Here is an 18782-nt window from a genome sequence, read left to right as displayed (position 1 = left end):
CACAAAGTCAAACGAGAAAATAAAGGAACATGGACAAACTTAACTCACCGCCTACTGAATCATCAAAATATTGTTCGAAATTTTCAGTTTCCATCTCGTTATCAATCGAAGGGTCCTTTGTAAGGGAGGCAGACCGCAAAGGCTCATAGTGGCACAATATTCTGAGAGTAGATATACAAACTCCCTTATCTGGGTGACGCAAATTATCTGCAAACACCTATACAACATCTTCAACCTTATCTGCTTGAAACTCTTCAGAATAGAATCTTTTGTTGACCCCTGGCCTACAATTAACACGGTTAAGGGAATACTACATGTTTCCAACAACCAAGGTTGGAGATGAAATAATGATTAGATGGTAGAAAAAATTGTCTAGAATGCAAAATTTCCAACTTACCCATAAATAAAATCCAAATAATTAGCTACAGCTACCAAGACTTGTGAACATGAGCTATATCTTTTGGCAAGGTACATAAGTCTGTTTAATTCTTCAAGCCCAGCCTTCTCACTAGAGAGCAACTTAAGGTAAGAACCTATGGTGGCACCAATTATGCTTTCCAAATTTTCTTTAGGGACGCCAAATATGTCACCTAAAAGAGCATGAATAAATTCAACTGTAATTCTTAAAGAGAAAACTAAAACCGAGCACCTAAAAGTGGTAGTAGCCTCAACTAAAGCAATAAAGATAACCATAGCCATATCTTACATATCTAGTCTGGGTATGCATGTGCAAAAACAAACAAAATATCAAAACCATATTCAACTAGAAGAAGCACCTTTCCACTTGTTGTATAAGAGCAATATGTACTTATTATGATAATCTTATACACCCATCTAATCAATATCACTGTCATAAAGAAAATAAGATAAAATAAACCACTCTCATATTAGATGATTAAACTTTACCTTCAACAGTACAAAGCCAATCAAATGCATCAATCAAGTCCACTAGTAAGGATGAATTGGCTTGAAATTTAACAATATATGGACAACAACGAATAACACCCCATAAAATAGCCAATTTAGATTTATTAATATCAATCGTGGATGAACTGTGTTGCACAAAATCAGTGATCTCTTTAATCCAATGGCCAAGGATTTTAAGGATAAAATTATTAATCCTTGGAACTTCCTCTTTGGATGTACATAACACTTCTATTGATAATCTCTCACAGAAGGAAAGCAGAAGATAAATAACTTCTGCAGTACACAGTAAAAACACATCCAAATGAGATACACCAAATCACAGAAAAAATTACCTTCTTAAGTGTCTCCTTAATTGCTTCATCACTCAGCTTCTCACTCCTACCTTTCTTAAGGATGTTATCACAAAAGGTAGCAAGTAATTATGCACTAGAACTTCAAGTAATTCAACAAATGTATCATATACAAAAAAACCATTAATCAAATCGAATTTCAAAGGCCATAGACACATAAAAAGGCCAAAATCTAGGAGCAGAGAGACATATTGGAGTGAAACCATAGCTGGCTTTCTTTGAGACATTTACACAAACAGTTGAGAGGTGTAAACATAAGAACAAAAATTTCATGCCAAAACACATAAAGTAATAACATGCCTCCAACATTGAGACATTTTCTTTACAAGTTCATAAGGTTCTCAACTCCCTTCTCACAAAATCTCACCAATGCATGATTTATACCATATAATCCTAAACCATATCTCATGTCAAAACACATAAAGTAACAACATGCCTCCAACATAATCATATGCACAACCAAACATTCTCAACAAGTCAACAAAGTCATATGCACCATATCACTTAATAACTCATTCACACGTAAGCTATTACACTACTACATGACATCACAACATGCTATTATTTAGCCAAAACACATGATTCAAGATGATCAATATGAAAAAACAGAGCCATATTCCTTCTCATTCTCTGTGGAATTTCTTGAATCTTCTTCCCTGCAAATGGGTCATTCGTCATCGAGATCATGGGTTTTGAGTATCCAACTCTAAAGAAAACAGAACAGTGGACAAACAGAAGCTTTGTTGCATCAATGGTGGCTGCCATTTCTAGAGCAACAACTTCAATCCCCAAAACTTCAACAACCCAACAACGCAATGACCAGCAACAACAAGATCACCTCAGAAACAACCAAGCCAGACCTCCATTGTTACCCTCTAAGAGAGATAATAAGGTTCTTCAAAGAAAACCTAGAGGCAGACAGGTTCCTTCCAGGTACATGTCTCCTTCGCCTTCGCCTTCTACTTCTACTTCGTCAACTACTTCGTCCTCGGCTTCTTCTCGACGATTTCCCTCTCCATTGCTCTCTAGTCCACTAATTTAACCCCTGCTTCGACTCCATTGTCTTCCTCTGGTCCTAAACGGTCTCAATCGGTGGACCGAAAAAGACCAGCGACACCCTGGTCGATTACTCCGGTTCTTGATTCGAGACACGACAATGCGACTGAGAGTTCCGCGGCTTTCACAGCTTTCACAGACTGTACACCTGAAGAACAAACAAAAAATAGAGCCATATTAATGGTGTCAGATTCTTGCATTGCCGATAACGGGTAAATCACTCTAATAACTGAAGAACGATTGACGGACGGCAAGCGAAGAAAGCTGAAGAACGAGGGAGGTGCAGTGGCTGGTCATGGGAGGGATGAGGTAGCTGATAGGGAAAATAGGATTTAGAAAAGAAAATTGGGGGGGGGGGGGGGAGTGAAACGGGAAATGAAAAAAAATGGGGGGAGAATGAGTTTTGTTTTTTTAAAAACAAAAAAAAAAGTGGATCTTTAATGTTGGTTTTAAACCGATATTAAAGATCCGCTTTTTTTAAAAAATAAAACCGACATTATACATCCGGTTTCACTTTTTCCAACCGACATTAAAGCCCAAAATTCTTGTAGTGCGTATTTCTTCCATTCACAAGTCACCTTGTCTTCAGTTGGATGAAAGATTGTTTTCTTCATTCTCTTTTCTCTCCTATTTACACTTTTCCCTTTTTTTTCTAAAACTCTCATCTCATCATTTTTTTTCTTTTACTTTCTTACCCCTTTCTTTTTAGGACTAAATTTGAAGTTTTGTTGTCCAACTTTTAAATTTGTAACCATTTTATTCTTAGACTTTCTAAAGTGTCTAAATATCAACTTTTTAGTTGATTAGTATACTTAAATATTAACTTTTTAGGGGTTATTTAAGCCTTAGATTAGAGTGGGATAGAGTGGGCTATCATGTTTGAGCTCCAACTATTATACCCAAAATTAACAATAGTATTTACTATTTCCTAACCTACGATTTCTACAGTGTTCACTATTTGCAACTTTTTGGTTTCGTCTCTCTTGTCTCTTGGCTCATCTCTTCTGTCGCTCTTTCTTTTCCATCGAATGTAGTAATCAGACCGTGTCTCATCTCTTCCATTTTCTTCGATTTCACTCCTCATATCTGCCTTTTCTCTCTATCTTCTCTCTCGATTCCACTCCTCATATATGGTTTTCGCCTCTTTCATCTTCGTCAATACCACTCGTTAGATTTGGTTTCGCATCTCTTCATCTCCGTCGATTCCATCTTTGTTGAAACCAGATTTGGATCCTTAAAGCTCGTAATTTTATTTTGTCTGACCATTCATAGATCTAGATCTACGTTTATGGTGGTACTCCTCTTGCATACTTTTCTCTAGATCTGATTGGGGTTTTATCTGACTTCCTCTCTATTTCCAAACGCATCCATTCCTTCTTCCCCTTGCCGCTCCAAACGAAGGATTTCCTTTGCCACTTCGTTCGATTTTCTCATTCTATCATTTCATTCTGATGTTTAATTTGTTTAGTTGAGGGACGATTCTGCTTGGTAAGGGTGGAGATTTTCATTTGGAGAGTGGTAGGGGCTGAAGGATCCATTGTGTAGCTTGGTAGGGGGGAAAAGGTCTAAGATAATTTTCTTTCTCTTCCCCAGCCGATGATAAGGTCCTTTTTTCTTTCCAATTTTAGCTCAAAAGTTTCAATAGCTTTGATTTAATTCTATGTTTTCGATTGTAAATTTTGTAAATTTTGGTCACTATTTATCCTTATTGGGCTCCGATGGATGATTTTATGTTCATTGTTTGTCCATTTTGGTCTCTGTTTGTCCATTATTTGTCCATTTTGTAAATTTTGGTCTCTAATAATCCATGTACTAAGGTACCTCCCAAAATAAATTGCATCCTAATATAATGTACTTTTTTTTGTCCATGTTAACTAAGGTACCTCCCAAATGACCAAAATAGATAGCTTTTAACATAAATTAAAATCCAATTAATTTTGTATAAATTGGTGGAATATATAGTTTTAATTATATTTTCAAAAATATGATTATCTCATATACAAAACATAGATTAAAATAATCACCACCTCAAACACAGACTACTATAAATCAGACTGTAATAATCTGCATCCCAAATACATACTATAATAACACACAGTTTATTATAACCCACAGATTATAATAACCTACTCTGTGCCCCAAATGCCCCCTTGATCTTCTTTTAGTATGTATTCTCAATTTTTTTAATGTTCTTTCTTCTCTCTTGAACATCATTACGTATTTTTTGTGATTTTATTCGCATGTTAGTTTTTTTTTAAAATCTATTTTTGTCATATATTGTATTTAATTTTTGTTCAATTTTCTTTTTATATCTTTTTTTATTATAAGGGATCCTTGTGTTTCGTTTTAATGTTCTTTTTTTCCCATTTAGTGGTTTTTGTAACTTACGTTTTGACGAATTTATTTTCTAGTTTTGAATCAGATTTTAATGATATGTCAGATGTAAAATTCATCTACCAAATCTATAGTAGATTAGTTATATATCAATCATATAATTCATATACCAAATTTGTATCAATTGTATAAATTGATGTGTTAAGATGGCAACCACTGATAAACCAAAAATTAATATAACTATAAAAGAGATACACTGATATATCAGTAAAACTTGTCAACAAAATTGGTTAAATTTGATATACTTAATATTTAGTATACCAGTTCTACAACTAATATATATTGATATACCTAATATTTTATATATTAATTTTGCTGATTTTATCATTTGATATTGGCCAATAATTGATTTGCAAAGTTTCAAAGCTTTGTTTTATAATTATTGCTAACTAGTTTTTTTTTTTTTAATGGAAAAACTCATATGTTGTCTAGAAATATTGTATTGCTTAATTTACCTGATATAAAATATATCAAACATCTATCAATATATCAGTAGTATATCAATGATATATTAGATATCAATCCAAATTGTACTTGGTAAAGACATGATTCAACTACCATAGGACTTTTTGGGCTTTTCCAAATTAGTAGTTGGACTGAGTTTGATAAAAACCCCGTTACTGGAATTGATTTTATGTGAAAGTTTGTACAAACATATCTCATACAAACATAACTCAATTATTAGGTCGTGAAGTTTCACATTTACAATTCCGATCATAACTATATGCAAACAGATGCACCACTTCTCTCAGTCGACATCTCAACTCGAGGGGAATCGAACCTCAAACCTCGAGATTGATAGTACAAGCACTATCCAGTTGAACTACGCTTATGTTGGCTAAGGAAAAATAATTCAATGTTGAATATTTCACATAAATAATGTGAAATAAAAACTTTTCAAATAGCCAACTTCTAAAGATGACTTTTTCATTTTTCATTTTTTTAATGAAAGGTGTGCTTGTAGCTATACATCTCAACAATTAGTCTTGGCCACACCTATATGTAAAACAAACAAACCAAATCCTCTCAAGAGAAATCTCAATTTAAGTAGTTACATCTTGTGGTATCAATTATTTTATGTGACTTAAGAAGTACTATATATATTATGAGTTAGAAACTAGAATAGGATCGAATTCCCATTTAAAAATGTAAATCATAGTAAAATATTTTATCTCATTCTAATTTAGATATAATAAAAATTCAAATAGTTTGACTATCTTTTAGGATTTATTTGGAATGATCTTTTGAAGACTATCTTTTTTTGAAAGAACACATATCATTTCAAATAAGCCCTTGCTAAGTTTCAAAGATGTCGTATCCTCGGAACCTTTTTACTCCTCTTGTTGGGCACTAAATTAGAAGAAAAAAGTTCAAATATTATTTTGGTTTATGTACTTTGAGTTTATTGAATTATATAATTTGTAATTATCAATTTTAGTATTTGTAACTTTAATTATATGAATTTGGTCAATATAAGAATAGTCCTCAATGTCAAACCGAGCATAGTTCAATTTGTAGGGGTGAGCATGGTAGATTGAAAAATCAAGTCGACCGATTGAACTGAAGTCGGTCGATCGGAGAAGGAGAGGAGTCGATCAGTATTGGTTTGATAAAAATTCAAAAAAAATTAAGGATAAACTAACCGATTGTCGAGGTTGGTTTGAACATTTACTAAACCTACCATAGTCGGTTCGGTGACAATTTGATTGAAAAATTGATTCCAACCGACCAATACTTACTCCTACTCAATTGGCATTCAAGTGTGTTAAATACCACAAGGTACGTGATTCGAATTCCCTACTCCAATTGTACTTAAAAGAAATATTCCTCGGTGGTGGTTTATTTGTTGACTTCAAAAAACCCCCGAACATAAGAAATGATCCTTTTTTAAATTTTTAGGAGTGGGGAAATTTGTACGGATGACCCATTTTTTGGGTTCAAAATGTCAAATGATCAATTTTTTAAAAAATAATGTCAATTGACCCTCTACTGACATCATCGCCATACCAAATTACGTAAATTGCCCTCACAATTGCCTCACGAGGTAAGTCTTGCTCTCGTCTGATTAGACATTCTCGCTTAAAATTCCTTGGTTTGATGTGATTGCTCGTTAGTGTACGAATGAATTTACAATTTTCACAACTAAAGCCTCAAATTTAAATTCTAAACTTCATTTCAATGGTGATTACTTCTCTGGTTTTCGACGATGTTTTGTTGAACGGAGATTTTTCGAACGGGGATTTCCAAGATGAGGCTTTTTCAGAATGGAACAGATTTTTCAGAAAGGTGTTTCATTATTTTGAGTATGTTTAATTATTTTTACTGTGTTATTTCTGGAAATGTAGCATTACAAAATTTTGTATTGGGAGAAAGAGAGCGAGAGATAGAACAAGAGTGAGAAAGAGTAATAGTAAGAGAGAGAGCGAGAGTACACTTCAATTGCTTGTATAACTTAATGAAAAATGTTCTCTTGCTTTGTAGGATGACAGAAAAGTGCGATATGAAGGTGATTGGGATGAGAATGAGAGTTCATATATTAAGGGAGGTATGGAGAACTTAAATATCACATTTACAGGGTTACAAATGTCAGTTTTTCAGAGTTTGATCTTATACTGAGAGTTAACTATAAGCTTGAATATGAAGCCCCTCCACAATACATAAGGAATGATGATGATGTTCGCTTTCTTCTTTTCCGAGAAGAGCTTAGTAGTCTTCAGTTATGTGTAACGTTGAAATCGAATCAGGACGAAAATATTAGAATGGGTACGACTTTGGACAGACAATACGAGGAACTATATCAGTTTCGTCGGGAAAAGGTTGATATTCCATTGTCGACCAACATTGTACCATCAACATTATCACTAGACAATGACCACACCAATCTAGCAATATTGAATTCAGAATTGGGCAGTACTTCAGTTGTTGGTAATGAAAGATCATCTAGACTTGACTATATGAATTGTTGGTAATGAAAGAACGCTTGTGGAAATCCACACAAATAGTATTTCACGACGTAATTTTTATTTCCTTTCATCTTCGTCTTGTATAGACTACTCTTATCATTCAATGCAGTTTTTAGGGCATCAAATGTCCTCCCCCAAATAATGGTACCCTAGTCTAGACTATTGTAGTACTCTATGTTTTGAACATCCTTAAAACGTTTAAGGTCCACTACACTTTTCTGTTTGTTCTTTCCCATAATTGCAACCTCAGTATAGTAGACTAACGTGATCTTCACAGCATCCTCATCATTTTCAAACTCCAACTCGTATTTTTCTTCTAGTAGACGAACATGTAAGGTGTCCTTCATCACTCGATTACCAAAATACTTGATTGCAAGTTCATACGAGGACGGCTCATTTTGATCTAAAATCGCGTAGGGGATCGCCACAAACCAATCATCACAAAAAATCATCATTAAAAAAAGTGATGACCTTTCTACAAACAGAGAATGAGATTGCGTCAGATCTCGTCCTCTTCACTTCTCTCAACAACATATGATGGAGAATTGGGTTGTTAAACACCATGTCAACATCTACAAATCACCAAAAAACTGTTCTCTTAAACATCTCTAACTACCTTGGGGAAAGCTTTTCCTTCACAGTCTTGTTCGCATTAGCAATGTGGGCCAAACTCGTTACTTGACCGGAAAATCGGTTGACTACAGGTATTTTGAAACGTGTTGACATCTTAAATCACTCATGCTTGAAATAAAGATTCAATCAGTAAACTCCTTCAAAGAAAAAAAAAATTATAAAAAACATTTTGTTTAAGTCTTGCTGGTTTCGCTCTCGCTGGTATCGCTTTCGCTGGTATCGCTCCTCTGGTGTCGCTCTCTCTTATCTTGCTCACATTCTCTCTTTTTACTCGTCTTCAACCACAAAACACATCGAAAACCAACAAAAAAAAACCATAGGTTCACAGTATTTCTAAAACCCAAAACGACCCACCCTTTCTGGTGTCGCTCTCCCTAGTATTGCTCTCGTCGATTTCACTCTCACTTATCTCACTCACAAACTCTTTTTACTCGTCTTCAACCACAGAACACATCGAAAAAAAAAAAAAAAAACAAAACCATAGGTTCATAGTATTTCTAAACCCAGAACGACCCACAAAGCTCCATTACCGATCAATTTAAGACATGTTTAGGCACAAATTGAAAGATTTGTCGATTTGTCGATGACAATGGAATCGTTTGCAAGTCCAAATGATGGATTCTAAAGAGCTTTTAGTTTATGAGTGATACGAAGACGTTACGCTTAGAAAATTTGAATGAAGAGTTTTTAGTTTTGGTTGATTTTAGTAAAAGGTTAAGAAGACGAAAAGATAAGGGTAATTTACGTAATTTATTATAACGATGATGTAAAAAGATCAATTGACATTATTTTGTAAAAATGCGTCATTTAACATTTTTGACCCAATTTCACGGGAGAGTGCGCTTGCAAGAATCACTCGTGCCATTGAAAAGTGCTTATAGAAAAATGAGTTGAATGCAATCTCACTGGAAAATGGGAACTGATTTCTGAAGGAACTCAACTAGCCGATTAAGCCATGGCTTCAACAACATCAACTGTAGAATCAAGTGATTTGGATGTTTCTCAGTTCCGTCATACGCCTTTCTACTGGTAATCAATCGAACATCCTTTTAGTTTATCCTCTCCCATTGCCTTAACAATCCTTCCTGTGAAAATTTTTTGTTCTTAAACATGGTTTTTTGGAAAATCTTCATCAGATTTTTTCCCAAAAAAAAAAAAAAAAACACGATATGCTGCCAAAATTTCCAATATCCCAAATGACCCAAGGAAAAAGATGTAATGAAGAAGACGATACTAAAATTTCCTGCCAATTTATTCTTCTGATACCCTTTTTATAGTGTAATTCTTATGGAACTTTGGACGAAATTACTTTAGTTGGGAGCAGACTTGCAATATTTGAATTGTATATGTTTTGGTACCAACTTTGTGTCGGAAGATGACGATATAAATTGAGCTCTTCCATTTGATAATCATTGTGGAATCATTTTGTTTCACACTGTAACCTTAGGGAGGAGACCTGCGTTCCCTGGTGGTATCTTTAAAAAAATATATATTTGAATTGTATAGGGTATATTTTTCAAATGTGAAGTTTCATACTTGTAATACAGCCTTGAATTGGACCAGATAATGCCAATTCAAACGACGAAAAGGAAGAGTTTAAAAGTATTTTGTATTTTCAATTTTGCAGTGAGGAGAATGTATATTTTTTATGCAAGAAATTATGTACAAACAGAATGGGTGATGCACGGGAAGCTGATCTTTTTGTTGTTTTCATTTCTAATGAGAAGAAGCAGGCACGTATGTTGTTGTTTCTCTGGTAATTTGGCAATTTCTGAGGATTAAAACTTCTGCTAAATGACTCTCTGTCATTCTTGTTACTATTCAAAGTATAATTTTTGGCCATTGATAGCCTTAGGTTCAATAATGATGCCATGATTCTAGAGAAATTGTATTCATGCTCTTTGTTAGAAAGAAATAGGAAAACTGTTTAGAATGGTAGAAGATGGGGGAAAACTAAGAAGTACATATACGGACACGAGACACGGACACAACATGACACAGACACGGCGACACGTCATTTTTTTAAAAATTTAGGACACGACACGACAAGGACACGTTTATTAAAATATACATTTTTATACCAGAAGAAAATTTAAAGTAAATGGATCGATGCATTTATATGCTGAAAAAATTAGTTTGATGTATTTCACGCTCAATTTTTTTTTCTTTTTCATATATGTGTTATTTTAGTCTACTAAACAGGTGTTCTATGCATGTCTAACATATTTGTTGCACTAACAAATGTCCGATACGTGTCCAACAAGTGTCGAAGTGTACAAGTCTTTGACACATGTTGGGCACGGTCATGCCAGCCAAACCAAAGTGCCTATGCTTCTTAGGTGGAAAATATTTGACACCTCATAATTTTTCTTGCTACCTGTTGGAGATCCCCTTCAAATTTTGTAATTACACAATCTCTTAAGTAGCTGCCACTTTGGATGGGATTTTTTTACCTTTTGGCCAAGGGGTTTCTGAACGACTTCTCTTGTTTCTCTTTTCATTTCTTTCTAACCATGGAATTTTCTTTTTGTTTCTTATTTCAAAAAACATGTTTGCTCTGCAAACAAGATTATTTTTAAGCCTGGTACACTCATGTTGTTCAGGTCATCAGATACAATCTTGTTAAATTCATCTTTCCTTGAGTGAAATCAAGATTAAAAGTTTAACCCCCCCACCCCCTAAAACAAATTTGTTTAGATTCCCCTTTGGCATCAGAAAACCAGCAAAAGAGCAGATGGTCTTGTTCTGTGGGATTACCATGTCATTTGCGTTCAGGTAAGATGGTCTATCCTACTTTAACAATTGTTGTTTGAGTCATAATCACTTGAGTTGCATTAGAACTTTATTTTGATCTTTGCTGCAAGATTTTCTTGTTTTTTTTTTTCACTTTTTGAGATGTTGAGTTCATTTCAATTGACAGAGAAAGAAAGAAGGTGAATTTCCTTTTTTAGTGTGGGATTTAGACTCAACTCTCCCTTTACCTCTCCCTCTGGGCAGCTATGTGTCACAAGCTATCAGGCCATCATTTCAAATCTCCCCTGAGTTTCAAAGGTAGAGCCTGTCAGTTAAAAATCATTTTTTTTTCTAATGTATATGTTCACAATTATCAGGTCATTGCATTTTAATGGTCAAAAAACTTTTGGGACTAAGTGTTCTTAAAAGTGACGAGATACAAATTTCTCACTTTTCGAGTACCATCATGGGCACCATTGGTAAGCACGAGTGCACTGTTAGAAACTTTGAAAGACATTAGAAGCTGAGCCAAGGAGCACCACATCAAGTGAAGTCTTGAACGGGAGAGTTCCTAGGAGATTTGATGAGTATATACTTCGAAAAAAATTATTTTATCTTTTATGTGTGTCCTATCTATGTCCTTTGTTTTTCCAATAAAAACAAAGTGTCATGGCGTTTGTGTCTATACTTCTCACTATAAGCACAAGTATTTTATGGCATGTTTGGGAGTGATTCTAAAATATATAAAAGCACTTTTAGTGTTTTTAAAATCACTTCAAAAATGCTTTTAATCATTCAAAATCAATTTTAACCGTTTGAAAAATGCATTTGGAAGTGTAAAATTAAGTATTGAATTGATTTTGAGTGATTAAATACGTATTTTGGAGTAATTTTATTTAAACTTGACAAAAGTGACTTTAACAATTTCAAATGCACTCCCAAACATGCAATTAATATTTATGTTGGTTTTTGTTGACTAATTGGGTTAGCTATGTGTTATTCCTGTCCATCCTGATTCAATTTTAATTTTGACATAACACAATATTGTTCTCCTTCTACTTAAAACTGTTTGTAAAAGTCTCTTTCTGTCAAGAATTAGAAATAGTCTTGCATTGATCTTGTTGTATGTTAGGAAAGGTTTCTCAATATAGAAGACGGTCCTTTCTCTGTGAAGTGCAATTCAAGCTTAAAATGCTGATACTGTTCGTCAAAATTTTAATCAAAAGGTGCTATTTCTGGGGACAGGCTTTTCAGAATCATCCATGCTCCAATACTTTTTCGTCATTTTGCATCTGATAGAAGGCACATGAAAGATTCCAATGGAAATTGGATGGCTAAACCCCCTGACTATGAAGCCATTGTTGCTGAAGGTAAATATCAGCTTCTAATGAGTAATCAATTTAACCTGATCTGCTTAGCCTATCATGTTTCCCACTCCTTAGGAAATAGTCTTCTTGGTGTCTCACATACCGTGCTCGTGTACACCATTGATGCATTGTTTGTTCTAGTGATATCCTGTTTGTGATTGCTTCTGAAAAAAATGAGCGAAAAACTGCATTGAAAAATGTAGAACTCTTAATTGTTCGTCAATGATTCTAAAAAATGACATGCTGACTTTAAAGACCATGGATGCATGCTTTGCTTTGTCATGGCCTGCTTGGTGATGAAGTATGGGGGAAGCTCATGCTTTCTACATTTAAGACTTTAAATTACAATGTCCAAGTTGTTTAATATGTCTTTATTTAACCTTTGTTAATAGGGTGGTTGTTTGAAGTAAATGACCACATTTATTTTTTCCACCATGTGATTCTAATAGGAATGATATTCGGGTGTTAGAAGGATATTGGGGGCATATTAGTAATTAGTTAGCAGAGTTGGCTATGGAATTTGGTTATAAATAGACATAAGGAGAATAGGGAAGATAAGTAATATTCTGGTGATTGAATTTGGGCTCGAGGGTTATATTAAGATTGGGAGGGTCTAAGTACCTCAAAAACTTGGTTTATCTAGTAATTATGTTATCATGTATCTTTCAATGTATTTGGGTTCTATTAGATTCTCGTTGCTTAGACTTGATGTTAGAATCCATATTTAGAATTCCCTAGATCATGAGAACATTGAAACGAAACATGAAGATTAGTGGGTGTATGTTAATCCATACAAGTTTGAGATGTTTCACCAACCAAAATGAATAAGCTAGATGGAATAAGAATGGATTTGCTCTTTCTTGATATATTTTGTCAAGAATTCATCATCGAAAGGATAACTTGGAAAGATTTGCTCGTGGTGAAGACTAAAGAGTCTCCAAATGACCAAGCACAAACTCTCGTTAATTTCTCTTCTATTTGTCTTAAGTGAATCAAATTTGAAACCTTACGATACTATTGATTTACATGTTGATTGTGGCCATGTTGGTGAAGACTAAAGAGTCTTGGAGAAATCTTGGAAGAATCTTGGAGCTGAAGTTTTGTTAATAATTTAAAATGAGCGATAAGTTCCCCTTAACTAGGCCCAAAGAAAAAGGGCTTGTACACACCCAATTAACTAACTAACCTAACCTCCTTTAAATAGACCCAAAGGAGAAGGATTTTGTCACACCTATTCTAAAATTAAAACCGAACTTAAAAAGAGAATACAATCTGTCATTTTATAAAAATACCCAATATACCATTTTTTACAAGAAATGCCCAAAATACCCTTAATATCCCTACATCAACTCGCCCCCCTTAGAACTAAACTCATCCTTAAGTTTTAAGTTGAAAGTTTGAACTCGTTCGGAGCTTGATAAGGGAAGATGTCCACAACATTGAAAGTATTGTGTATGGTGAATGAAGTTGGGAGGGTCGATCTTGTAAGCATTATCACTGAATTTCTCAAGGATAGCAAATGGTCTGAACTTTTTGCACTAAGTTTGTTGTAGGCTCCTTTTGGCAAGCGATCCTTTTGAAGATATATCATTACATGATCTCTCTGCATGAATGAAACATGCCTTTTGTGAATATCCACTTTAGCTTTGTATGTAGAGGTTGCTTTCTCTAGGTGATCAATGACTTACGAGTGTAGCTCCTGAATACATTCAGCAAGTTGTTCAACTTCTTCACTAATATCTACATTAGAAGGAAGAGTTGTGAGATCAAAAGTCAAACGAGGGGGTCTAGTGTATACAATCTCAAATGGACACTTCCCTGTTGATCTATTTTGCCTATTGTTGTAAGCAAACTCTGCTTGTGCAAGGTTAATGTCTCATTATTTTGGTTGATTTCCACTTAGACGTCGAAGCATATTACCCGATGTTCGATTTGTAACTTCTATCTAACTGTTAGTTTGTAGGTGGCTTGAAGAGCTAAATTTGAGGTGAGTGCCAAAAAGTTTTCACAAACTTTTCAAAACAAAAAACTCATAGATTTGATGTCTCTATCAGATACAATTGTCTTTGGAATTCCATGAAGCCTGACAATATCTCGAAAGAAAAGATTAGCAATGTTCAAAGCATCATATATTTTCTTATAAGGTACGAGATGAGCCATTTTGCTAAACCTACCTACAACAACAAATATAGAATCAAACCCTCTTTGTGTCCTGGGCGACCCTAATATAAAATCTATCGATAAGTCCTCCCAAATGTTAGTCGGGATTGGAAGAGAAGTATACAAACTGGTGTTTTGAGTGTGACCTATGGAGGTTTGGCAAGTGAAGCATCTTTTGACTAAATTGTTTACATCTTTTCAAAGTTGAGGCTAGAAAAAACGTGTGACAAGGGTTTCATAGGTTTTTTCACAGCCCAAATGAGCTGCTAGGCCGCCCAAATGGGCTTCCATGATGATAGCCACTTGTAGAGATCCTTGTGGGATGCATAACCTATTACCACAAAATAAAAAACCATCCAAAAGGTGGTAGTCCTTAGGAGGAGAGTTAGAGAAACATCTATGCCAAATATCATGGAAATCAGGGTCATTGTCATAACAATTTGGTAGGTGGTCAAAGGCAATAATTTTACTTTGAAGTATGGTAAGGAGGGATGACTTTCTACTCAAGGCATCAACCACTTTGTTAATGATTCCGGAGGTATGCTTGATGATAAAATCGAATTTTCATATAAAAGGAATCCATCTAGCATGCATTCGGTTTATGCTTTTTTGAGAATGAAAGAATTTTAAGGAATAACGATTGGTTATTAAAACAAATTCCTTACCTATAAGATAATGCTCCCATTGATGGAGGGCTTTTACCAATGCATAAAGTTCATGTTCATATGTGGACCATTTTTGTCTAGCCTCGCTTAACTTTTCACTAAAAACCTCTAAAGGATGGGATTCGTGTGAGAGGATAACCCCTATGCCAATAGAACTTGCATTCACAGCTACTTCAAAAATTTTAGTAAAATCTGGGAGGGCTAAAATTGGTGGGTTGGCTAACTTGTCTTTTAAAGCATTAAAACTATCTAAAGTCTCTTTAGACCATGCATATTTACCTTTCTTTAGACAATGAGTTAAAAGGGGAAGCTATGGAGCTAAAATTCTTAATAAATTTGCGGTAAAATGATATCGAACCAAGGAAAGATTGCACCCCTTTGACTGATGATGTAGATATTGGCCATTCTTTGATGGCTGCAAGTTTTTTGAGGATCTGCCTGGACACCTTCTTGTCCAAGAATGAAGCCAAGAAATTTGATGTTGCTGCATAAGAAGACACATTTCTTAGGATTGATGTATAGAGTATTAGATTCAAGGATAGAGAATACTTCTTGGAGATGTGTAAGGTAGTCATTGATGGTCTTGCTGTAAATTAGGATGTCGTCAAAGTAAATGACCACAAATTTGTTGATGCAAGGTAAAAATATTTGGTTCATAAGTCTCATAAAGGTGCTAGGTGCATTTGATAGCCTGAAGGGCATTACAAGCCACTCAAATAGTCCTTGGTTAGTTTTGAATGTTGTTTTCCACTCATCCTCTAGTCTAATTGTATTTGGTGGTATCCACTATGTAGATCCACCTTGGAAAATATCTTCGCACCAGCTAATTGGTCAAGTAGGTCTGAAATTCTTGGGATCGGAAGCCTATATTTGATTGTTATCCTATTGACCGCATGACTATCTATGCATAAGCGTCAACTACCATCTTTTTTAGGAGCTAAAAGATCTGGGACAGCACAAGGGTTGAGGCCAGGTTGAATATGTTTCTTTTGTAAAAGATCTTGGATAATGACTTGGAGGGTTTGATACTCACTAGGGCTCATTTAGTAGTGAGGAAAATGAGGTAAAGAAGATCTGGGGATGAAATCTATGTTATATGGGATGTCTCGGAGTGGAGTAGGTCACTTGGGACCTTGGTAATGGAGGGAAACTTGTCTAAAAGGTTCTACACTTTGCTGTCCACAGGGGTTGGTAATAAGGCCTCGGGTTTGGCACGGACAAACAAAGCTAGTTTAAATGTATTTGCATTTGCCCAAGCTTGTTTATAAGGCATGCTAGAAAATAAGTTTGCCTTGTGCTTCTCCTTAATGGTATGTTTGTTCATAGGAGTTTTCAAATCAATAGGTACAAGGATCACCTTTTTACCCACAATTCAAACTCATATGTATTGCCATTGCCATTGTGTTTGGGGTGGTTATTATATTGCCAAGGTCTTCCAAGTAGAATGTGACAAGTGTCCATATCTAGGACATCGCATATGATTTGATCTTTGTAATGTGGTCCAATTGATAATGGAATTGTACAAAGTTCTTTAACAACAACCTCTCCGCTCTTTTTAATTCATCCTACTTTATAGGGACTTAGATGGGGATCAACTTTTAGCTTGAGATGTTGCACAAGCTTCTTAGACACCATGTTCTCCGAGCTACCACTATCAATAATAACGTTGCACACCTTCCCATTGATGGTACAACAGGTTCTAAACAATGCTTGTCTTTGCGGGTTCGTTTCGATTATCGGAGTCAAGAGAACCTTTGGATTACACAAGAAATATTATCTCCCTCATCCGGTTTGGGTCACATTGATGTCTTCTTCAGAGTAGTCCTCATCTTCTTCATCCTCATGTTCCTCTTGAATTGTGAGGTTCTTCCTTTGAGGGCAATCGTTAGAAAGGTGTCCCGTTTGACCACACCTAAATCATTTGCCAAGATTAGGTCTATTATAAGAATTAGTACGGTTTTTAGAAGATGTAAAACTCTTAGGTTTGAGAAAAAATCAGAATGCTCTATTCATTCACCAAAGGAATATATACAAGTGTACAAAGCATAGAAAAGGAAAATATCACAAAATATTTACAAGAATGGAAAACCCTAACTATAGAATTATAACACTCCCCCTCAAGTTGGAGCATATATGTTAATCATGCCCAACTTGTTACATAAATAATCTATACGTCTTCCATCTAATGCTTTCGTGAAGATATCTCCTAATTGTTCTCCAGTCTTCACATATCCTGTAGATACCAACCCTTGTTGAATTTTCTCACGTACAAAATGGCAATCAACTTCAATATGTTTAGTTCTTTCATGAAATACTGGATTAGACGCAATATGAAGTGCTGCTTGATTATCACACCACAACTTTGTCGGTGTGGTGATTTCAAATCCCAACTCAACAAGAAGTTCATATATCCAAATCAATTCACACACAGATTGTGTCATTGCTCTATATTCTGATTCTGAACTTGAACGTGACACCACATTTTGCTTCTTACTCTTCCGAGAAACCAAATTACCACCAACAAAAACACAATACCCTGAGGTTGATCTTCTGTCTTCTTTAGATCCTGCCCAATCGGCATTTGAGAAACATTCAATATTAGTATGACCATAATCCTTATATAATAAACCACGCCCAGGAGAAGCCTTCAAATAACAAAGAATCTGTTCCAATGCAGCCCAATGATCAACTGTAGGGCATGACATGTACTGACTCACAATACTTATTGAATAGGCTATGTCGAGTCGAGTCACTGTAAGGTAATTAAGTTTTTCTACTAACCTCCTATATCTTTCAAGATCTTTTAGCAATTCTCCATCTTTTGTGAGCTGTAAGTTGGGCATCATTGGGGTACTACATGGCTTAGCCCCTAGCTTTCCTGTTTCAATCAACAAGTCAAGTACATATTTTCTCTGTGATAATAGAATTCCTTTCTTGCTTCTTATTACCTCAATTCCTAAGAAGTATTTCAACATGCCCAAATCTTTTGTATGGAATTGACTATGAAGAAAGGTCTTTAAAGATTGGATACCTAAAGCATCATCACCAGTAATCACAATATCATCCACATATACAACTAACAAGATGACACCACCCTCAAATCTCTTAAAAAAGACTGAATGATCTGACCTTCTCTTTCGCATTCCAAAGCTTTCAATCACCTGACTAAATTTACCAAACCAAGCTCGTGGGCTCTGCTTTAATCCATACAAGGATTTACGAAGGCGACACACTATTCCATTCTCCCCCTGAGCAACAAACCCTGGTGGTTGCTCCATATACACCTCTTTTTGAAGATCACCATGAAGAAATGCATTTTTAATATCAAGCTGATGTAAAGGCCAATGATTGATTGAAGCTAATGAAATAAACAACCGCACAGATGCCATTTTTGCCACAGGAAAAAAAGTATCAGCATAGTCAACGCCATAAGTTTGTGCATAGCCTTTCGCTACAAGGCGCGCTTTTAACCGAGCAATAGAACTATCAGGATTGACTTTAATTGCAAACACTCATTTGCAACCGATAGCCTTC

The 18782-nt window shown here is 35.2% G+C and overlaps 1 protein-coding gene across 5 annotated transcripts in view; it reads left to right on the top strand.

The window, feature by feature from the left end:
- Window positions 1–9149: 9149 nt before the first annotated feature.
- LOC120091126 (protein N-terminal glutamine amidohydrolase) overlaps window positions 9150–18782 on the top strand; it is a 30006-nt gene continuing 20373 nt past the window's right edge. For 2 of the 5 annotated variants that reach the window (XR_016524855.1, XM_039048981.2), the window contains exons 1-5: window positions 9153–9352; window positions 9951–10056; window positions 11021–11098; window positions 11244–11374; window positions 12302–12426. Coding sequence is in view for 3 of the 5 variants with exons in the window: in XM_039048981.2 (XP_038904909.1) it covers window positions 9279–9352; window positions 9951–10056; window positions 11021–11098; window positions 11244–11374; window positions 12302–12426 (514 nt within the window). In the remaining 2 variants the exon portion in view is untranslated. Of the gene's footprint in view, window positions 9353–9950; window positions 10061–11020; window positions 11099–11243; window positions 11375–12301; window positions 12427–18782 lie in introns of all 5 variants that reach the window. The other 3 variants (XR_016524856.1, XM_090307568.1, XM_039048983.2) reach the window with 2 other exon arrangements.

The sequence above is a fragment of the Benincasa hispida genome, chromosome 11 (genome assembly GCF_027475165.1).
Source record: "Benincasa hispida cultivar pf3 chromosome 11, pf3_genome.v1.1, whole genome shotgun sequence".
Lineage (NCBI taxonomy): Eukaryota > Viridiplantae > Streptophyta > Magnoliopsida > Cucurbitales > Cucurbitaceae > Benincasa > Benincasa hispida.
Note: the sequence above shows the minus strand (reverse complement) of the source record. Positions and strands in the feature narration are given on the sequence as shown.